This window comes from Myiozetetes cayanensis, unplaced genomic scaffold (assembly GCF_022539395.1).
Source record: "Myiozetetes cayanensis isolate MyiCay16 unplaced genomic scaffold, myiCay2020 scf27, whole genome shotgun sequence".
Classification (NCBI taxonomy): domain Eukaryota; kingdom Metazoa; phylum Chordata; class Aves; order Passeriformes; family Tyrannidae; genus Myiozetetes; species Myiozetetes cayanensis.
In genome coordinates, this window is record NW_026087488.1 from 1,565,965 (window position 1) to 1,588,760 (window position 22,796).

A 22,796-nucleotide genomic window follows, 5' to 3' on the forward strand; every position below is an offset into this window, starting at 1 on the left:
CATTTTGTTTAACCTGTTAAAGTGGCCATATTTAAAAACCCCGCTCTGCTTCTAAAGGCTGTGGGAAGCCCTGATCCAGGCTGGATGGGGAGGCTGGAGTCACCCCGTGGGGAGATGGCAGAGAGGGGACGATGGGGACAGGCAGGCTCGAGCCACCAGCTTCCTCCAGGAAGCATTTGGGAATAAATACCTCCTGTATGGATGCATCTAGGAACATTTTAGGTTAAGCATTTCCTATGTGTGGTTTTAAACCAGGCTTTGTTGGTTTAACTGGGTGTGTTTGTGCAGGGGTTTTTGGTGAGCCTTGGACTCTCTAAATCTTTCGGGTACCCCAAAGTTGCCGCTTCCCCAGGGCGTTTACCCAACTTGTTTAAGGCAGTTTTGCTACTGAATGAAAAAGAAAAGAGAAAAGACAGTTCTGCAGAACAAAGAGGCCTTGGTGTGTTCACCACCCAGGGCAGGCTTCGGAGGTGTTGGGAGCAGGATGGGGATGTTGCGCGGCCTCTTCCGATGGCTCCGGGATGATCCCGGCACTATCCACGGTGGCAGCCGTGGAGGCTGCAGAGCAAACTGCAGTCCAGGATAGATGTGACGCTTCATGGCACTTCCAGAGCTGCCCTGGAGAGTGTCCTGTGCTGCCTGCCAAGTTGGGAAGGTCACACATGTTGTTTCTTCCTTTAAATTGCCGTGGAGCCCCACCTGCCAGCCATTCCCTCCTCTTGGAATGTGGCTGTCTCAGAGAGCTGCTTCTTTTGTTTCCCTATTGATTAGCAGCCAATCCATACCTAGAGGTCTATAATGTTCCTATGATTTAAACTTGAACAGTTTCATTAACTGTCAAGTACCTTTAGAGCAAAGGAATCCCATATTTTAACTCCCCTCTCCTTGCCAGGGTTTAAGATTTGTGGAAGGAGACTTCTTTTTTTTTTTTTCCCCTCCACGAGAAATAAATAAATAAACCCCCAGCTTTCTGAAAAAACCCTGAGGCCTCAAGATCTGACTAGGAAAGAAAGAAAACCATTCCCAGATATTTAATTGTACAGGGGGCTTACGGGATTGATCGAGAGCTTAGCTTTTTACAATAGTCCAGTGAATAAGAAATGCTCCTGACAAACGATCGATGATGGGATAATCACTCTTTATCCCCCCTCCTCATTGTTACCTTCTTTCTTCCAGGAGAACAGGGTTCAGAAGTCAAAAATCTTTATAGACGCTGCTTTTAAATTAAGCAGAAAATAGACATTGACATATTTGTTAATCTCACCTAAATCATTACTGGGCCTGGCTGGGTGGACTCTGGGTGGCAGAGGCCGGAATTCACGAGCGGTGCTGCCTTAAGTGCATGTATTGCCATTAAAACTGGGGAGCCTGGCAGTTTAACTGGATAAATATAGATAATTTTTTATTCTGAAGGTTATAAGGGGAGCTTCTCTTAATTAAAACCTTCTTACTCGCATTCGAAAGGTTAGGTAACATTTATATTGGCGGGCGCGTGAAAACATTCCTTCCCTGGAAAAGGATCGTTGTCTGGATGGCCTGTGGCTTAGAAAAAAAATTAAATATATGTGTGTGTGTGAGCAAGAGACTGGGGTGCTCAGGCCAGTGGGGGCTCATCCCTTTGGAGCAGCAGCCCTGGGTCATGTGTTGGTGGGGATGAGCTGTGGATGTGCACGGGAAGAGCAGGAGCATCGTGCAGATTCAGTGGGATGATTCCCCCAGGACGCTGTCTCAGCTTCCAGGTGTGGTTTAGAGGCTTTCTTGGAACAGATTAATATCTGATCTTCGTGCTTAGAAGCCTGTGGTGGACTTTTCTTGTGTGAATTTGCCTGATCACCTTCTGTGAGCCCGTCTGGGTGGGGTGACAGCGAGTTGTGCCGTTTGATTTTGCACTGGGTGAAGGTGTTCCCTCGTGGTGGCGTTTTTGTAAAGCTCCTGCCCAGTGGTTTAATCTGTTCTTGCTGGGCTGGGACTGCTCTGGCTTCCTGCTGTGATGCCAGAGCCCCTGGAGTGGGCTTCCAGCAGGAACCAGCCTAGAGGAGAACGTGAAATGTGGAGGTGGTTTCACACCGCCTGTGTTTCTTGCTAAATGAACTGCGTGTTGGGACATTATTCTTTTTTAGGAGTAAGTCCCGTAAATGTCACTTAATTGATGGCTCAGATCATTGGCATTTAAATGCAGCAGAGTTTCCATGGTGAAAACACCCTCAGAGCTCTTACCTGAATATCCGTGGCAGGAAATCAGAGATGTGACTCAGACTCTGCCGGGCACTGCTGGGATCTGTCCTGGACCGCCTGGAGCTGCATCCCTGCCCCTGCCGTGCTCCCCCAGGTGTCTGAGGTGTGGCTGTGGTTGCAGGTACCCCCGAGCTGAGCCCAGCTGACAGGAAGGAGCTGGAGGCCAAGCTGAAGGAGCGGGAGGAGTTCCTGCTGCCCATGTACCAGCAGGTGGCCGTGCAGTTCGCCGACCTGCACGACACGCCCGGGCGGATGCAGGAGAAAGGGGCCATAACTGTGAGTATCCAGAGCCTCCCTGGGGATGTGCCTGGAGAGTTTGGCACAGGGGAAAGGACAGTCTCCAGTGGTGCCACAGACAACCCCCTGCCCCAGGGCTGTTGCCACCCTCTCCATGGTTTGCTGGTCCCAGGACCTTGTGTGTTCCAGCACCTGCACCTGCTCCATGTGAGACCCCACACTCCAGGGGTTCACCAGCAGCTTGACCAGGGCCAGTGAGATTGTTATGGTCCCTGCCCCTTGGATGTGAGTGTCCCAGACGAGGCTGTGCTGCTCATTTGGGAAGCTCCATCTCTTTTTGCAGAAGGAAGGAGGTTTGTGGGAGGCAGAGGGGGCTGGAGGTGTTCAAGGTCAGGTTGGATGGGGCTTGGAGCAACTTGGTCTAGTGGAAGCCCCCCAAGGCAGGGGCCTGGAAGGAGATGAGCTTTTAGGACCATTCCAACCCAAAGCTTTCTGGGATTCAATAATTCTGTGTAGTTCCTGGTGACCAAGTGGTGTGACAGGGTGGAAGTCCTCAAAGCTCAGACCTGGGAGTCTCCACATTTCTCTTGTGCCAGGGATGTAACCAAGTCCAGGATGAGTCCAAGCCTGTTCTTGCCTTTGGGAATAAGGTGTATTTATCTCTCCATGTAGATATTGTCCCTCACTCGTTCTCCCTTCTCCACTTGTGTCCTGGGCAGGATGTTCTGGACTGGAAAACGTCCCGTACGTTCTTCTACTGGAGGCTGAGGCGGCTGCTCCTGGAGGACGTGGTCAAACGGAAGATCCACGACGCCAACCCCGAGCTGACGGACGGGCAGATCCAGGCCATGCTGAGGCGCTGGTTTGTGGAGGTTGAGGGCACAGTCAAGGTAAATGAGGAGCAGTTTCTCCAAGGCTTTTGTCCCTCCTGGGCTCAGGTTCAGGGAAGTTGTCCCACCTGTCCTGCAGAGCAGCCCCCTTCCCAGGGCTGCCATCACCTTCCTTCCCTCTGGAACTTGGGGATGGTGGGAACAGACCACGGGGACTGTGGAGATTTGCTTATTGATTGTGCTCAACCTGCAGTCTCTGGAGCTGCTTTTTGGGTTGGTTTCATCACAATCTCAGTTCTGTATTTTTTAATTTATTTTATTTTATATTTTGTTTTACTTTGTTTTATTATATTATTTTGTTTTATTTTATTGTTTTAATTTTATTGTTTTAATTGTGGGTGGGTTTTTTTTTGTGGTTTTTTTTTTTTTTTTTTAGTTTTAGTTTTCCTTCTATTTTATTTTATTCCGTTTTTAAAGTCCCAAACACTCAGGGGTTCCAGAGAAGGGGGGGAATGTTCTCTGGAGGGCAGCAGCCTTTCCAAGGTAGTGTCTGAGCGTCTCCAAAAGCGGGCAGCTCGTTAGCTAATACATTACACCAATCAAGGAGAGTTATCTTAAGCCACAATTAATCTGCTCCCTGGCATATGTTGATAGGGAAGCATCATGCTGTTTCTTAATTAAAAGCAAACGGATTAAAAATGATTAATAAGAGTATTAAATATTCTCCTAAACTAAAAGCTTTGGGATTCTTGGGTAAATGGAGCTTTACGCAGGTCTGTGACTGTATCGCAGCTTCCTGGGTTGGGGGTTTTTTTTCCCCCCTTCCCTGGAATCTTCCTTTGTATGCAGGGAATGTTGCTGCATGGCAGGGGCAGAGCCAGGGAGTGAAGCCTGACGAGTTTAAAATAATAATAAGGAGAAACAATGAAATAAGCAAAATCTAGGAGTGACATCACTGGTTTGAGGCAGTGTTCAAGAGAATAAAATCATCCTGGTTTTTACTGAAGTGTGTCCAGGGCTGGGATGGGCCCTGCACCTGGGGCAGGAAGGAATTCCTCCCTGGGAGGGTGGGCAGGCCCTGGCACAGGGTGCCCAGAGAAGCTGTGGCTGCCCCTGGATCCCTGGAAGTGTCCCAGGCCAGGCTGGAGCAACCTGGGATAGTGGGAGGTGTCCCTGCCCATGGCAGGGGTGGGACTGGATGGGCTTTAAGGTCCCTTCCAACCCAAACCATTCCATGACTCCTCAGGAATCTCTCCTGTGGGTGTAACAACACCCTCAGCAGCTCTGGGAAGGAGCTGATCCTGGGAGTCCCAGGGAAGAGGGAGACAAGTTTCCTGGACTTGGGAAATTATTAATTAAACACAGAAATGAAGGGTGGGCAGTGAGGGGGTGCTCTGATTAGGCTGAGGGAGCTGGGGGGGCTCAGCCTGGAGAAAAGGAGGCTCAGGGAGGACCTTCTGGCTCTGCAACTCCCTGACAGGAGGGGAGATCCGGGGGGGGGGGGGGGAACAGTTGGACCTGATGATCTTAGAGGCTTTTCCAACCTTAATGATTCTGTGATTCCATGATTCTGTGGCCCACTGGCGCAGCAGTGGGTGCCAGGGAGGGCCTGAGGGGGCTCCAGGGGGTGCCAGGAAGGTGCCACCACGGCATGACGGCACCCAGCTCATTGTCATTCTGACTTTGACTTGGTTAGTGATAACAGAGAAGGATAGTGCACCTTTAAATGAGGAGCTTTGTGTTTAATTACCCAAATAAAATGACATAAATATGAATGAGTGCTAATGGCAGTACTTGCTTTTCCGGAAACCATTAACAAAACGATTCTTAAATGATTTGTAAAGAAAATGAGAGGAGAGGAGAGGAGAGGAGCGAGAAGGCTATTAGGGGCTCACACACTCCTGAATTATTGCATAGTCAACTATCTAGCAAATATCAGGTGAAATGATCTTGCAAAAGGCAAAAAGGGGGTTGTTGCTGAGGGTTTCAGACACCCCGGGCTGCTCTGCTGTGCTCACACCTGCCCGAGGGGCTGCTTGGCCCTGGGGCTGGATCGGGGATCCTGTGATTGCTGGGGGACACCAGCACTGGGTCAGTCTGGAGGTGATGGGGAGTCCCATGAGGGTTTAGCACTGGGAGAAGCCCCAGATCAGCTGCGTTTCAGGGTCAGCTGTGTCCCACCTGAGTTTGGGCAGCTGATCACGAGGGAAACTGGGATTTATCAGGGACATCAATCCCAGGGGATTGATACAGCTCGTTCGGCTGCAGCACTGGCCAAGGAACCACCTCCTTGGTTCCTTTCCGTCACATTTATGGCAGGAGAGGCAAAAAAAAAAAAGTTTGGATTTTTGCTAATTGTTAGTTGTGTTTGTGGAAGCCCCACTCAGTGGGAATCCTCAGCCAGGTGTGTCACCCCCAGCTGCCAGGGGGCTGCATTTGGGGATTGGTGCGTGGGGAGCGGGCAGGGGTGGCCGGGGCTGGGACAGGGGCTGACCCTGTGGGATTTTGGCAGGCATATCTGTGGGACAGCAACAAGGACCTGGTGGAGTGGCTGGAGAAGCAGCTGACGGAGGAAGAGGGGGTTCGCTCGGTCGTGGAGGAGAACATCAAGTACATCTCGAGGGATTATGTCCTCAAGCAGATCCGGAGGTGAGGGCTGCCCTGGGAACAGGGATGTTGGAAATCACCTGGGAGGGGGAACGTGGGTGCCCTTGGCAAGTGCTGCTGGTGGGGTCAGGGCTCACTCCAGAGCTCCTGCCCTCCCATGTCCCAGGGTCCGCACACTCTGGACTCTCGGGATTCCAGTCCCGTGTGTCTGCCACCAGCCAGGGAAGTGGCTGGAAGGAGCAGAGCTCGGCTCTCACAGCTCACCCAGTGCTGTGTCCCATCTCCCACAGCCCCCCCAGCCTGACAGAGCCGTTGGATGCTCTGGAGGTGCCAGGGCTGCCATCATCACTCACCTCCCTCCTCTCCCCAGCCTGGTCCAGGCCAATCCGGAGGTTGCCATGGATTCCATAGTGCACATGACCCAGCACATATCACCCACCCAGCGAGCCGAGGTCGTGCGGATCCTCTCCACAATGGACTCTCCTTCCTCCACGTAAGAGCTGCCCGCGCTCCCCCTGCCCGGTGCCGCGGAGGAGGAAACCGGAGCTGCCAACTGCCCTTTGTGTCTCGGCTGCGCCCGCTGCGCCACGGGGAGGCTCAGGGAAACGCTGCAGAAAGGGACAGGTTTCTTTTTTTTTCAAACCAGGCTGACCAGGGGAGGTGTGTCCTCTGGCCAGGGACATGAGGAAAATGTATAAACACAAGCGCCTGCGGAACTGAGTCACGGCTGTCCTGCTGTACCTTATTTATTGAACCAAGCGGGACTGGAGCGGCTCCGCCGGGCGATGAAGGTGCTCCGGTACCGTGAGGCCTTGGCACGGCAGGGCAGGGGCTGTTGGGTGACCCCCCCGGGCCCCTGCCTGCCTCCCCTCCCACCCCAGCTCCGCGCTGACAAGTGCCAATGTCACCCCTGTGGCCCGGGCGGGCTCTGCCTCGGGAGCCCCCCTGGCAGCCCCTGGGCCCCGCCGGGGGTGATCTGTGTGTCACACGTCTGTCTTGTTTCTTCGGTAGCAGAAAACCAGCCTTCAGCTGCTGTGGCCAGGGCTGTCCCCGTGCCCCCAGGAGGCTCCCAGGCTTCCCAGGGCTGCGAAGGTGGCGGGGCAGGATTTTGGGCGCTGATTTCCCGCTCGCTTTGCCTTTGTGCCCAATTCCTTTAGAACAGGTCAGTGAACTGTGGGAGAGGGCCCTTCTGGGAGGAGGTAAAAGAAGAGACCAAAGTGCAGCTGCTCAGTGTTTTTGCTTTCCCTTCCCCACTTGTTTTCGATGGATAACGATGTGGCAGCCCCACTGTGGGTACACTTGCTGTAAGTGCTGATCCCTTTCCTATCAGTAGCAGGAGGCAGATCCAGCCAGCTGGGGTGAGAGGGGGGAAAGGACAGAGCCAAATATCCCAGTGGGGTTAGAACTGCAGAAGGACATCTCGGTCTAAGGATCCGAGGAGCTTTTCTCCATCTCCCCTCTCTGCTCTGGAGCTGGAACGGAGCTGCCTGCGCTGGGCTGGTCCTGGTGCAGGCTGGGGAGGGGAAGGGACTGTCACTCACCTGGGAAGGTGGAAATGTAAAAACAGTTGGGTTGGGTAATCTCATTCCAGTGGTCAGGAATAACTGTCTGGGTGGCAGTGCTGGGGTGGCAGCAGCCCAGGGCTGACCCAGCCAAGGCCCCCAGCTGCTTCCTACACTTTTTTAATGTCCATGGCCTCCTGACTGTAAGAAAAGTTGCCTGTTACAGAACTTGGCCTGGGCGGTACTGTGCTCACGCCAGTGATGGTCTGGGAAGAATTTTGGATTTTACAGTCCCTCCTCTAGTACAGCAGGAATCAGAAGGGCTGTTTTTATGAGAGAATTAATCAATGATGCTGCCAGTGCCTCTCACCTCTCCTTGTTTCCTTCTGAAGTGCAATGCAGCCCTTCTGCCTGTGGGGCCAGTGACTGGAGGTGCCACACGGGGCTCGCAGCTCCCCTGCCCGTGGCCAGCGGAGCTCGCCCCCCTGAAGGACTCGCTTTTTCTTAATAGTGAAGAACCCTAATTTGATTCAAAAGACTTTTATTTTCCACTAGAGCCCCCTGAACAAGCCCCAAAGATGCTTTTGCTTATGCCAAGCTGGGCTGCAGCAGGACATACGGACAGAGAATGTCTCAGCCAGGCAGGACCACTCTGGGGGTGACTCATGGGGCTCCTCCTCCCCGTCACCAGGATTTCCTGCTGGTGGTGTCACCAGTCAGTCCCTTATCCAGGACACCTCCAGGTGTCACGGGAAGTGTCCCAGTGCCCACTGCCCCGATCCCTTTGGAGCAACCCCCCCTGTGTTTCAGTGTTACAGCACTGGCTCGGGCTCCTCTAAATGTGGGGGTAAAGCAGCTCCAAAAAACCAGCTGTTGGGTGACATCAGGGTCTGTCACCAGCCCTGTGTGTCCTGGGGGGGTCTGGACCTGCCAGAGCACCATCACTGTGCTGTCCCCAGGCGTGTGGGTCGGTCACCGGCTGGGGAGACACCCCCTGGGTACAAACGGTTCTCGCTGGTGCTGAAGTATTTCACTTACCTCAATTTCTTTTAATAAAAAGAATGAATTACAGCTCTGTGGCCAGGAGTGGAATCTGTTACCCCCTGTCCTGGGTATCCTGGGGTTGCTCTGCTTTCCTTGGGGCAAGAAGGGGGGGTTTATGTGGGGACCCCTCAAGGTCTGGGGGGAGGATGGAGCAGAAGCGTCTCAGGGTCTCAGCTGTGCCCCTCACCTGAGCCCTTGGGCAGGTCCTGTTCCTCCTCCATCATTTATTGTCACCTTTAACATCACAGTGACTGGGACAAACAGGGAAAAACCGAGCCCTGGCAGCTGCTGCTGAGATGGTGGGAGAACTTCAGGGACCCTCTCCCAAGGACAGCTGGACTCGAGGATCTTAAAGATCTTTTCCAGCCTCACTCGTGCTGTGACCTGCTCAGCAGGAGGGGAAAAGACCCACGGGACCCTTGGCTGAAGGGTGTGCCCTGGGAACCTGCTCAACCTTCTGGGAGGTCCCTACATGAAAGGTGAGCTGTTAAATTTGCCCACATGAGCCAACACAACTCCAGCCATTCATTTCTCCTGCACTTCTCAAACCAGAACCCTGATAGTTAAACAGGGGGTGGTGGGGGGACAGACCCTGCTGAACTCCAGAATCACATTTAAAACTCTTTAGCCTAAAATATCTACATATTGAAATGCCAAGAAAAGACGTACCAGAGCTGTAAGCTCTCCAAAGCCCAAGATCAAAGTGCCATCATCTTTTAATGTAAACCTTTTGTTGCATCAACAGTCTTAAGAGGGATGAGAGACATCAAAATAAAAACTGAGACAAACTGGGGCTTTGTAGCTGTTTTTTGTTTTAGTCTCTTCTCTCAATTTGGGCCATGAAATAGGTCAGCTCCATTACTGATCAGCCTTCCCACAAATATTTAAAACAAATTGAATTGCACACCCAATACCCATCACAATTACGCCAGGCACAATAACTAAATTAGCAATTCAACAAAATAATTGGAAATGCGATTCTCTCCATTCCAGAGCCTCCCCCGGGGCTTTGGCCGATCTATGGGGGGAAAACTCTGCTTTACTAATTCTGCAGCTAATTAGAGACACACTTGTAAATGAAGTTGTTTGTCTGAAAGTTGAAATTCTTCGCCGTGGTGGGGTTGGGGGGAGAGGATTAACACAACCCTCTGTCCCTCCCTCCGCAGAGCCCGGGCCCCAGAACGCCTCCGAGCGGCTGCGCCGTGTTTGGCTCAGGTGTGGTGCCCGTTTGTGGAGGTGCTCATTAGCAGCTGTATCATGAATTCATAAAGAATTAATATTCTGTTGGGGAGGGGGATATCTCGCTGTTAATGGGCAGCATTAGGAAAAGCTGGTGGAAATCATCCTGGTTATCTGTGTGTGCATGAACAGCTCCGAGAGCTCTGACCCTGCTGTGTCGGACACTCTGGAACTTCCAGGGACTGCGGGAGCTGAGCCAGACTGGGGATACTGGTAATGCAGAGCCCACCCTCCTCCTGTGTACAGGCACCCCCTCAGGAGACCCTCCTGCTGTCCCCAGGCTCTGGGAGGAGCCACCACTGGCCACAGGTGAGTCACTGTGCTCCGAGGGGTTGTTCCTCAGGGATTACACAGGCTGCACTTTTTCCTGCAGCACATTCAAATCCAGGCACGGGCCCATTTTCCTGCCAGGAATCAGGGGCTGCCCTTACCAGCAAGGTCAGAGCTGGCCCAGGTTCTCGCCGTGTCCCCACGACCCAGGTGGTGGTGGGGGGACGGGGGGAACAGGCTGCTTAAACACTGATAAGTGAATTCAAAAGCGTGCTTAGTGGGGCTTGGGCTCTTATCTCCTCAAACAATACCGACGAGAAGTTATCACATTTAAAGTGGTTCATATTACCCTTTTAACATTACAGCCAGAATGAAAATAGAAAAAAAACCCACGGAGTGCCCTGGTGCTGCAGCTGTAGAGGACACAGGAGTCAAACGGGGAGGGGGTGGCACAGCTGCAGCCACAAAGAGCCCGCAGAAACAAACCCTGAGCAGGGCAGGGGCAGGGGGATTTCTGCTCAAGCCCCTTAATGTGGGCACTGACAGCACGAGCAGCCTGATGCCATCCCACTGACATGCCGGGAGCAGCTGATTTCCTGCCCTCGACGGCTCTGAGAGTTGTGGTTGTTGAACCCTGAGATTTTAATCACCTTGAAGAGCACAGGGCTCTGCTGCTGCTCAGGGCAGTGCAGGGACAGGTCATCAGGTCAGAGGTGCCAGGATGGCGTGGGTCACACAGGATCCTGCCTCGCTGGGGAGCTGGAATTGAGACGGAGTGGATGGAGGGGACAGGACGTGACATTGCCAGGATTTCCCATGGGAGATGGTCACACTCAGAGACCCCACATCTGGAGAGAGGCCCCTCTGTGCTGGAGCAGCCCAGTGACAGCCCATGCTGAGCTCACCAGTGAACTTGGGGCTCCTCCCCCAGTACAGGTGACCAAAAAATCAGCCCTTCCCTGTGCCCAGGACCCTTTGGCTCTTTTCCCCACAGCCCTGAACGGTGCTTTGCCTGTGCTGGGCATCACTGTAGGCTCTGCTGTAGGTGATGCCAGCAGTGGGATCCTGAATCCGGGCCAGGAGCCAGCAGTGACGATTCCTGCATTTCCACCTGGACCGGAGCTGGGAAGGGACAGGGAGATGGATGCACCTCCCTGGGAGCTGCAGCTCTGCCCTGCTGTGAGAGAGCAGAGATTTATTCATCCACGAGACACGTGCTTGCCACCCAAAGTCAATACTCACCTTGGCACTTTCTGGAGCCAAGGAAAACGAGAGGTGTCTCCACAGGGCAGGGAGGAGCCGAGCCCGGCGCTACTGAGGGGCTGGGAAAGGAGAAGCTGAGAAAGGAGAATCTTTTTTTTTTTTTTTTGTCCTGTTTTTAACCCAGGATATCCCACTGCTCAAGACAAGCTGCAGCTGAGCTGGCCTCCCTCGCTGTGGTGGGCTCTGTGCTCCCCATCCCACTGAGGTGCTGGGAAGGCATTTATTGGGAGCAGGTGACTAAAGGGAGACTAAATCTGTAATGATGAGGTGCAAAAAGGATTAATTAATATCAGCTGCAGACAGCTCTGGGGACACAGTGAAGTGCAAAAATTTGGCTGCAGAGAGTCTGCTAAGGGAGAAGAGGGATAAAACTGTGGAGCAACACATCCCATTCCAAGCAGAGGCAGGATTGTGGGAGCAGCACAGCAGGAGGTGAGGGAAAGGGGGAATCACTGCAAGGAGATGCAAAGTGGGATCACAGTTGCTGCGCTCTGGGCCTCACCCTCAGGGGCAGCACAGGGCACAGAGAGGGCTTCCCTCCCTGCCATCTAACCCCTTACAGCCTTAAAAACTGACACATTTTTATTTAAGCTTAATTAGAAAAAATAACAAACCAGTCAAATTTAGTCACCCACTGCAAAACTGGTAAAAACTGTATCTTGTGCAGGGAAAAGCCCCCAGATCCCTTGGCTTTTTCAAGGTCAGGAATAAGGCAGGTGGCTGCTTCACTCCATCTCTGTGAAAGGGGACACTGGTGTGGAACCCCCGAGCCAGTGGGGCCGTTCCTGCACGGATCACACCAGGACAACCAGTTTACAAACCATTTTAATTCCATCACCCAAAACACCACCCAGGGACAGGGCAGCTCTGTGGGACAAGCTGTGCCCCTTATACACGTTATTCACATGAGATAACCTGATCACAGCGGAATCCCAAATTCCCCTCACAGGATTTGATATCCCACCTCTGGCCTTTGGCTATAAACCCCCACAAACCCCTCAGGTGAGTCCCTGTGTTCATTCAGCAGCTGGAATGTGAACTGGGACCTCTTGTGCCTGCAGGGGAGAGCACCTTTGCTCTGTTTTAAGGCCCTGCTAATTATGTAAATGACATTTAAATCCTCTTGGTGAAAAATAAAGCCACACGACCAGAACGGGGTGTTTAAATCCCCCAACCCCCAAAGCAAAATCCCTGAGGGTTTAACACAACTGTGGGGGACCCCTGTGGGGGGCTGGTGGTCCCTGCTGGGCTGGATTGTGTCCCTTCCCCCCAGCATTGCCCCCAGAGGGAAAAATCAAGGTCAGGAATTTGAAGGGAACAGTTGAAAATGGGTTGTCTCAGGGAGGAAGCACCTGAAGCTGGACAGGGTGGGTGTTCAGCCAGGCTCAGTGTCCCCACTCATCCCTCTGATTCAGCAGTGACCAGGTTTGATGCTCCTTCAGGATTTTAGGGACAGACCAGAGGCTGGGGAGACCTTGCCCTGCTCCTGGGCAGCCTGAGGGAACCAAGGGCCTGATCCTAATTCCGCTCCAGCTCTTCACCATTCGTGACTTTTCCAAACAGAGACCGATAAAGCTCCGTCCTGGGGAAAGAAAAGGGAAGGTGGAGAGGGAAAAGTTACTTTTCAAGGTCAACAGGGAATGAAGAGGCTGCCACAAGTCCTCCCCTCCAAATGGAAAGGGCTCGTGTAATTAAAAATGCATTCAACAATCTTTGTTAATAAATATGGGGGGGGGAACTTGTGTGAGACCAATCCCAGGCAGAACAGAAATATGTAAATATCTCAGTGTGGCTGGATCTCCTATCTCCAGAGAATGAGGGCTTCTGTAAGTTTGCCCTTTCCAGACAGGCTCTTCAAGTAAGAAAACAAGATTGAATATTTTAATGGGATGTACGAGGCCACGGAGCCGTGAGGAGGATTCAATCACAGCCTACGTGGGACTGTAATTTAGTTTTCATACATTTTCTTGGACAGTACTTGAGAAACAATGAAAATGACCCGGCAACAAGATTCCAATTAATATCCCACGTGCAGCAATTCTGATAACAGGAGCAAATTTCCCCTTTTTTTTTAAAAAAAGTGGTGTGGTGTTATCTTTAATTTTAGAACCAGAGTAACCCGAGCTGGGGGAGAGGTATTTCTGGATATTGAGGGAAAAACACGGGGAAGAGCCTTATTTTGTATAAATGCATTTTCTGAGGCAGCAGCCTTTTGTCACTGCTGCACACACAGGGCAGGGGGTTGGTTACATGGGGGGTGGGATTTTTCCCTTCCAAGAGCAGTAACAACCCCAAGGTTATGAGTGAGAACCAAGTGATCCCATTGCCTCAAACCACCCTAAAGGCATTCTGGAAAATCCAAGGGGGATCTGCTCCAGAACAGGCTCCCCTCTCCAGGTCTCCAGGCCCTTCTCCCTTCCACATGAACTCATTTCTTACACCCCCAGCAAGGTGAGGAAGTTCAAACACAACATGTACACGCTGGGGGACCCCAAAGAAACCACCAAAGACAGCAAGAGCTTCTGTGTTTGCAGCCAAAACCCCAGAGTGCTGCTTCTTTGCAGCCTGCCTTGGCCTTTCCTGCTGCAGGAGAACCCAAGGAGGAGAATCCCTCATTTTTTTGTCCTCATTTTGGTGGGTCTGGTGCTGTTCCTGCGGGTACAGGAGTTCAGGGATCGATGCTGGATTTGCTGCAATCCCACAGATTTTAAATAAACAGCCATTTTTCAGGCAGGCAGGGCCCGGGGAGATTTCAGGCAAGGATCTGTCTTTGCTGGCAGAGGAAGGTTTGCCAACACTGACAGGCTGTGACGTGGACACCCCAGGTTTGGGGGGCACAGGGGGGTTCCCCTGCATCCCACAGCCTCATCCTCCCAGGAACAGCAACAGTGGAGCTCTTTGGATAATATATCATGGACAGAACCCCCAGCAGAGTGACAGGAGAAGGAGGGAAATCAGGTAACCCCCAAACCACCCCCAAAACAGAACAAACATTTCACCCTGAAAAAATAAAATAATAAAAACAACCCAACCTTTTTTTTTCCCCCTCTCTTCTCATCATCCAGGCTCCCTTTCTTTTGCAGCCTCTCCCCTCAGCAGGATTTAACCATGCAGAGAGTAAAACTCATCAATCCTCCAGGTTTAACCTTGTCTCTGTTTCAATTCACCAGGGGTAAGTGCAGATTTTAATACTTTCAGCCCCCTTAAGGCTATGCATAATGAACTTGGATTTTGGTTAAAAAAATATAAAATTTCTCTCCTCCACCCCCAGATATGAGACATCAGACCTGAGCTTGTAACACCCCACTGCAAGTGTGTTACCTGCAGCTGCAGGAAAGGTGACTTTAGCACAAAGAGGTTCTGGAGGCAGCATGTGCTGAGGAATAACCTGTGCAGGTAATTAACAGCACTCACACCTCAGGTAGGGAGTGTGGAAGGAGCAGGTCGATACAGGGGTCTTCCCTGAATTAAAATTTAACTCACCCTTTATTGCAACCTACAAAAGCAAGTAATGAGCACTAACATTTTTATTTCTTTTAAACTGTCATTTAGGCTGTAGAGGGGATAATTACCTATTTCCACTGTAGTAAGGTTTTATCACCCTTAGTGAGGCATTTTCTAATTTAATATTTTTACTGTATTATCATAAAACCTGTTTCTGGAAAAAATGATCACGGACCACGGAGCCATTTGCCATAAAACATGTGTGTGTAAGTACCTTGGCTTAATTATTTATGCATTTCTTCTGAGCTGGCTCCAGAGCCAAGGGACAGCACCCCACCATGAAAACTGGGCTTTTCAGGTCAACAATATTGTTTGAAAATGTGAAATAAAGGGAGCAGCTACTCCAGGTGGTGAACCTGGTGTGCTAAATGCCCAGTGGGCTCTTTCTTCCCCCCTCCAAACCCCAGGTATTGCTGCTACACCCATTTTAGAGGCAAAATCCTTGCAACAGAGAACAAGGAAAAACACACACACTCACAGAGTGAATATTAATTGCAACTGCACATTTCGTAAATCTGCAGGAATCTTCAGCATATAAATCACAAAAATTCTAAACAGATGCCCAGGAAGGGACTTTGCCCACCAAATGCACAAAGGGGAAACCAAACATGCACCTGCACGTGGGAAAAACCAGTGTTGTGCTACTCTGAGTAATTATAGACATGTTACAAAGTCTTTTTTCTAAACATAGTTCTGTGAATTAATAGAAGAACAATATTAAGGGGGAAAATTCAGTTTCTGATTTGTTTGTTTGTTTTTAGGTTTTTGTTTGGTTTTGGGGTTTTTGTGGGTTTTTTTGTTTGTCTTGTTTTGTTTTTTATTAAAATAGCAACAGTGCTCAAGCCACTGCTGTGCTCTTGTAGTAAAAATACCCTCCAACCAATTTCTCTGCCTTTTCCCTTGTACCTTTTACTTCTTCTCTTCCTCTACCCCAAAAAAAGATAATTTAGAATAAGCCACAAGCAGTACTGAAATGACTGTATAACCCATTCCTACCGCCATCCTCCAGTGGGAACGCTGAATTTTTAATTCACAAAAACTGGAAAAAAGGCAGATCACGAACACCCATGAAGAAAGCAAGCATGAAAAAATGGAAAACACACAACTCCTGAAGAAAATTGAAGTTGGCTGATTGTTTCCTTGGAAAACTTTCTGTCTGTACCCTAAGAAATGTTTCGTCCCATGGTGTGAAATTCAGATTACTCAGTGCCCAGCAAGCAGAGCAGGTAACAGGAAGATAAAAGATAGAAAGATAAAACAAAGCTGAAGCTTTTTATTTCTTAATAAAAATGATTTTTTTTCTTAAAAAATGAAAGGAGAGGAGCAGCTACTCCGGGTGAGCTTGGTGTGCTAAATGCCCCCCTCCAAATCCCAGCTATCACTGCTACACACACTCTACAGGCAACAGAAAAGAGAGCAGGAAGACAAAACAAGCTGGAACCATTTATTTTTTAATTTCTGGTGAAAGGCTAAAGCAGCCTTAGTTTCTGGTCAAACCCCAAACCAGCTGGCTGTGGGGTCTGGCTCTGTTCTCCCACCCCGCACTCCCCACTCCGGCCCTGCAGCCACAAACCCTCGGGGTGCTGGGTGAGGTGGAGACCCCCAAAGCAGGGCTCAGACCCCCCCAGTGGCACAGGGAGGGCCCTGGGGCTCCGTGCCCAGCCCCACGAGGTGGCACTCACTCCCTTCCCAGCCCCTGAGCGCTCAGCTCAGCTGTGACCCCCTGGCCCTGCCCACGCTCCGGGGGCTCCACAAAGGTCTCCTGCCATTCCCTCCAGCCCAGGCAGGTCGGGATCAGGATCCCCCAGCCTGTGCAAACGCTTTTAGCCCCACGGCCCTGAATTATGGAAGGTGACATGTGACCTCCTGCTCGTCTCCCGAGATTTATAAACGCTTCACAAAGCTGGTTCTTGCCCTAAACAAAGGGAGGCTGCACAGTTGGAGAGGCTGGATCTGGGAATGAGGAGTGGGAAAGGGCTGGTGCCAAACACAGCCAGACCTGGGGTTCATCCCTGCCACCAATTCTGCACGTTCCCCTCACACCTGCACCAGCCTTGAGCTTGGGATACCATTAACAGAGGAGAGATGGACCCTCTCTCATCCTGACTCTGGTCCCAACTGCATTTTCTTTGGAGCTTTTACAGCATAAAGCACAAAATATGTGGGCAAATGGCTGCAGAAGCAGCAAAACACAGGGATGTGCAGGCAACTCTAGCCAGTTCCACTGCCATGTGTTCCAGCAGCTGGAATTTCCCCATGAATTACATCAAATGCCTTCTCAGTCAGTTTTTGGATGGGTATTTGAGCAGAGCAGCCTCTGATGCTGCATGGGAAGAGCCCTGTGCAGGAGAGCAGGAGGGGACCATTCTTTGTGCCCCTTAACGCCCCATATTCCTGGGATGATTTCCCTCTTTCACAGCTTGCCTGTTTTATAACAGATTTGATGCAGGAGAAGACAAATTGTCTCACAAAGGAAAGACGACAAATCATCTCGCAGCCCTTTAACAGGTTATTTTTTTTCCTTCCCCTTTAAAAAGGAAATTTCCATAGCAGAGGCGCCTCTCTCCTTACAGGGATGTCAGACATCAAGTGTTGGGACAGGATGGTTCCAGTGATGGGTCATCACTTCACCCTGCCAGCCAAAACCACACAGCCCCCTGTGCAAACACCAGCCCTTCTGAGTTAAAGTGACTCAGGGTGTCAAACTGCACCTCCATGAGCTGATGGTGAAGGCCAAGTCAAAGGTTGGGGGGATTTTTAAATGAAACAAAGAAAATGAGACACAAAGGGCAGAAATTTCAAGGCCAGGTTGGATGGAGCTCTGGGCAAGCTGGTCTAGTGGAAGGTGTCCCTTGTCCATGGCAGGAGGGGGAATGAGATGACCTTTAAGGTCCCTTCCAACCCAAACCATTCTGGCATTCTGTGATCCCAAAGTCACAGTGCCTCTGGATGAAGCCAAGCAGGTTTAGTTTCACAGGACAACACAGGTTCTTTGTCTGGTTTCAGGCTCTCCTGCAGCTCAGGTGTGCAGCAGGTTACACAGCACCTCTCCAGGAGAGCCCACACATCTCCCCTGAGGGGGTTCCTCCAGCAGCCCCAGAGCCCAGGCAGAAAACTCCCCCTCCCACCCACAGCCTCGTGCCAGAACACCCCAAATTCCCTAAAACATCAGAGCCCTGCACCCTCTGAGACAGCCCTCCATGTTCATACTCTCTCCCTTTGTTTCCCAAAACAAAGCCAAAGCAGGACAGCCTTTCTTCCAGGCTGTGCCCAAATAAACTTACTTTTCTCACACCAACACCCAGGTTCGTGCCATGCAGCACAGAAGCCACTGGCTTAGTTGTTCCAGAAGGAAGGGCTTTGCTTCCTCTCAGGAATTCTGTGCTGGTGAAGGTACTGGATTGACAATCGCAGAGCCCAAATTCCTCCATTAATCCCATCTCATGGTGTTTTAATACCCAAAGTACAAAGTGAGCGAAGTTAAAGGCTGGTATCTCACCAACCTTTTTTTTTTTTTTTTAATTTTTTTTTATTAAACTCTTATGTCATATAAGTAAATTAATCTTTTAATACCAGGATTTCCTACTACGTACCCCCCTCTGCTTGCAGAGACACGCTGTGACAAAGCAACCGCGCCAAAGTGAGAATGCTGATCGGGAAAACACACAACGTCCCGGCTGGATCCGAGGGAAATGCTCTAATCCAAGCCTCTCTGGCAGCTGGATAATCTGTGAGTTAATTCAGCCTCCCAGCAGGCTCGTGGAAGAGCAGGAGCGGGCTCTGGATGCTCTTGTGCCACACATGACCTGAGGCCAACGGGGCTGGGGAGGCAGGGGATTCATTTCCTGCACTTGGCCACGGGATTTCGAGAAGTGATTCCTGCCCTGAGCCCGGTTCTGCTGCATTAAGTCTGCACTTCCAAAGTCAAGCACAAAATTGTGACCATCTGCTAAAGGAAAAGAAAACCCTGTGTGGAGGAAATGCAGCCCTACGAGGCTGGGCAGGACACAGGAGCTGGAAGGAGGGAGCCACGACACAAGACATGCAGGTGCCAGGGACAGAAGGGTCACTTCACCACAAGCCAACAGGTGATCTGGCTGAGCTCACCCCAGAGGTGTAGGAGCAGTGCTGCCCCAAGGCAGGGACAGGATCTCTAACTGGGGGCAAACACAGCATGGAAAGGTCTCAGAAGAGCAGGAGAAATTCCCCCAGCTCCCAGAAGGGCCTCACGTTGTGGTGACACTGCTTGGTTTGACACAGTCCCACCAGGGCCATCTTCTTCCCTCCAATTTGGCTCATAAAGGATGCAAATTCCCCCTCCCTAATGAAGATCCATTTGCAGAGGCACAAACCCACCTGTACAAAACCCGACCTATCCTCCCCACCTTCCCCCAGTTACGAATCCCCGCTGGGAATCTCGACGCCTTTGTCCTGCCTGACTTTCCTGCAGAAAAGGCTCCTTTTGCCTCCCGTTCTGCACTGGGTGCCATGTTTAATGATGATGTATGGGTGTCCTTTTCCTCAGCGCTGCTGTGGGGAGGGGGTCAAACATGTGACACCGCCAGCATGTGTATCAACAGCAAATTATAAACCGTGTCAATCCAAGTTAATGCAAAGCTGTAATCCTCTTTAACAAGAGATCAAATCAGTGCCATGAGTTATGTTCATTCTGTAATCTGATAAGAAATAGAGTGAGCCTCTAATAAAAGAGTAATGAGAGCCCTTAATGATGCTGTTAAAAGGTAGCGCCAGTTAAAATATTGCTGTTGTTCCAGCTGATTAGATCATTGTTGCATATTTGCACAATCTTGTTTTACCTGTCAGAATAACCAGAGTCATCTCGGGAGATAAAGGTGTTTGTACCAAACATCTGTGTCCTTAAAGGATGTCTCCCCTGCAAGTCACCGTCCTCCAGAGGTGAAATTCAGATGTTCATCAAACTTCGCAGTAATTTGATATCAGACCTTGTTTTACAGTGTCTCTGTTTAGTCTCTGTTCCTCACACACACGGACAGTGCAGAGATCTGAAGATCTGTAAATCACAGCTGACAGGCAGAGAGAATAAACCCCAAATCCACACACAGCTCCTCCCAGGAACACAGACTTTACCTGACCTTGCCACAACAAGGCCGTGCATTGGATCCACTCCTGCACGTACTGAAAACACCTCACTTGGAACAGACTCGGAGGCCTCAGCAGGTTCAGCCTTAGCTCTATCCCAGACCTTCTGTGTCCCCTTTGGCCACTCCCTAAGGCTCTTGCCTCAAGGATTTCTGGACCCAAAAGCCTTTGGAGATCCAGGCTATCACCTCTCTGAGCCCCATTTCCCAGGGTGTAAAGCAGAGGAGATTGGCCTGTTCCCAGCCCTGCTGCACGTGGTGCCGCTGCAGGATGTGAAGTTCCCCACGTTGTGGCCACAGGAAAAACCTAATTCCAGGCAACTCCAAGAAGTGGCACCCACAGGATACCACCCTCAAACCCAGGAGAAATCACAGCCAACCCTGTTCTAACCCTGAGTAATTCCTGCCCAAGGCAGCTCCCCTCTCCTCTGGGCAACCACCAGAGGTTTGCCTTCAGGTCCCTTGTCTTAGGTCAGGCCATTTACATAGCAATGACCTTGGACCGATTAGAAAAACCTTGGCCCGAGAGGACAATAAATGTGCTAAAGTCTATAAACATGTATCCCAAGACAACCATAAAAATCACTTTCCAATGTATGTTTTAAAATACTACCAAAGAGGGGTTAAAACAGAGGAGGGCTGGAGGCCACCAGTGTCCCACACATTACACCATAATATATGTGAGCACAGGGTCAAACAGCCATGCCCATGCATAGGGTGCATGGAAAACTGGCAAGGGGAAGATTAATTGCTTCCACCAGTGCTATTATTCCAACCAGCAGCAAGAATAAGAAAGAAAGTGGCAGTGATGTTGACAAAGGCAGTTATTTGACTTGCACGTTCCTCTCCTCGAACTCGGGCTGTAAAACAATCCTGGAGTGACTGTTTATCCCCTTCTCTTCCCAGTGCTCAGGCTGCTCCTCCTCACAGGTAGAGAGAGAGCTGAACCCAAACACCTACTGAGGCCCCTAATTTTCAGGCACTGACCAATATTTTGAATATGTTTTATGCCTGGATGCAAACACAGATGGTGTAAAGTGGGGAGGAAGCTGATGAGTAGCACCCAGGTTTTCACAAGGGTTCCCACCCAAATGGGCAAGGGTTGATGCAGCGAGAAAGCACGAATTTGTTCCCAAAGCCCACATGGAACAGGACAAGAAATAACAGGTCCAAATTACAGCAGAGGGAAATTTAAGCTCAACATTAGGACTAAAGCTGCAGAGAAGTGCTAAAGGAAGACTGTGATGCCTGTGATAGGCATGTTCTTTGTGCTGCAGGTAACCAGCAGGCATTTTGGCAACAGAGGAAAAAAGCTTAGGCTTCTATTTTTGTGTCTGAAACAAAAGCTTTCCTGTATATGTTGAAAAATTAAATACCGCTAAAATTACTATTACTAAACCACTGCTTTTACACCAGGCCCATCTCACCAGCAGCTCTCCGTGGCACAGAGCAATCAGAACACAGAGCAACCTGCTCAAGGTCACCCAGGAAGCCACTGGCAGAACAAGGAACAGAACCTGCCCAGCCTGACTCCATCCTTGCCCCATCCACATCCAGGGCTGCTGATCTTGGCAGAGCGGGATCCAGCTGCCCACACGGCACGACCCCCAGGCACGCCCGCTGTGTGACACATCAACACGTCTAACCCAGCACAGGGGCTCGGTGCCTGCAGAGCCATCAGCAGAGAGCATGGAAAGCCTCCAAAGCGACTCATAAACTTAATGTCAGGACTAAGTTCCCGCAGTCAGACAATGAGCAGCAGCTGCTGCCGCCACCGAACGCTCGGTGACACCGCGCGAGCGACGCAATAACCTGCTCGACGTGGGCACAACAACACCGGCACACACCCCCAGGAGAGCAAATGTCAACCACTCTGCCCCCACCACAGCGAGAACTGTGAGGACAGAGCCTAACACGGACGGGCTGGAGCAGTTCTGGGGGTCAGGCACCGTGCTGGGGGCTCGAGGTGCCTCCCGGGCAGCGAGGGGCAGCAGGATGGCAGATGAGGATGGAAGATGAAGGGGAGCTGAGGCCCGAGAAGGCCATAGCACAGAATGACTCCCCCTGTCCCAGCTGTTTGATGCACTCCACGTTTGCTCTGGCTGGCTGCAGGATTTTGGCTCGCAGAGCACATTTTCTGTGCAACTTTCGGAACACGAGTGAGCGCGGTGGGCTGTGAAGGAGGAGGCAATGTCACCTCTGGGGACAGCACACTCAGTGTCCCTCCTCTATTATCAGTCTCACCCTTTTTTTTTCACCTCCCTCTCCCTCATACACCCCATGGGAGCTAAGCTTGCCTTAATTTTGGGGGCACAGCAGGGATCTGCAGCCTGCAGGACAGTGCAGTAAGTACTACATAACCACACCCCAACCTCATTCCAAATTCCTAAAGCATAATAATAACCAGTCAACTGGACATAATACTAAGAGAGAGGAATATTGCAGGCATGCAGATTATTAATGAAAATGGTACCAACCGGTTCTTCCTGTAACACATTTGCCACCTGCCAACTGCCCTCAGACAAAAAGATGAGGGGAACAAGCAGCACATCCCAGAATTGTTCCCACAGGATGCTTTGACTCTACCAGGAAAGTACATCTATCCTGCCCCATCCTATGATCCAGGTAAGGGGTGGAAGAACTGAGCACTTTATATGGCTGAAGGAATAGCTTTCACCCTGCACCTGCACCACGTTTATTTCCGTGGTGAGAGGATCTAAACAATACTAAAAATTCAGAGCAGCTGGGGTTTTTTTCTCACTTGAAAAAAAGAGAAAAAAAAAAAAATAAAGAAACTCTGAGAAAGATGCACGATGAAACATCACAGGTCTTATGGACACAAAACATCTTAGCCCCAGCTTACTCCTCATCCAGACCTCTGTGCAATCCCCCAAAAGGCAGCAGCCAAAGAACAGCAGGTATTTGGTTTCCATTTCGCAAACAGA

The 22,796-nt window shown here is 50.8% G+C and overlaps 2 protein-coding genes and 1 long non-coding RNA gene across 9 annotated transcripts in view; 2 read left to right on the top strand and 1 right to left on the bottom strand.

Annotated features, from left to right (window-relative positions):
- Positions 1-8,482, top strand: part of ACACA (acetyl-CoA carboxylase alpha) — a 107,325-nt gene extending 98,843 nt beyond the window's left edge. For all 6 annotated transcript variants that reach the window (XM_050321988.1, XM_050321991.1, XM_050321993.1 and 3 more), the window contains 4 exons: positions 2,357-2,511; positions 3,192-3,362; positions 5,815-5,951; positions 6,280-8,482. In XM_050321988.1, the coding sequence (XP_050177945.1) occupies positions 2,357-2,511; positions 3,192-3,362; positions 5,815-5,951; positions 6,280-6,406 (590 nt within the window). In that variant the 3' untranslated portion in view covers positions 6,407-8,482. The remainder of the gene's footprint in view (positions 1-2,356; positions 2,512-3,191; positions 3,363-5,814; positions 5,952-6,279) is intronic.
- Positions 8,483-9,250: 768 nt separating this feature from the next.
- AATF (apoptosis antagonizing transcription factor) overlaps positions 9,251-22,796 on the bottom strand; it is a 46,841-nt gene continuing 33,295 nt past the window's right edge. For both annotated transcript variants that reach the window (XM_050321995.1, XM_050321994.1), the window contains exon 12: positions 9,251-12,809. In XM_050321995.1, the coding sequence (XP_050177952.1) occupies positions 12,746-12,809 (64 nt within the window). In that variant the 3' untranslated portion in view covers positions 9,251-12,745. The remainder of the gene's footprint in view (positions 12,810-22,796) is intronic.
- On the top strand, positions 13,449-22,624 carry LOC126643556 (uncharacterized). The gene is made up of 3 exons (XR_007629765.1): positions 13,449-14,399; positions 14,499-18,461; positions 21,268-22,624. It is a non-coding gene; the product is annotated as an uncharacterized LOC126643556 (long non-coding RNA).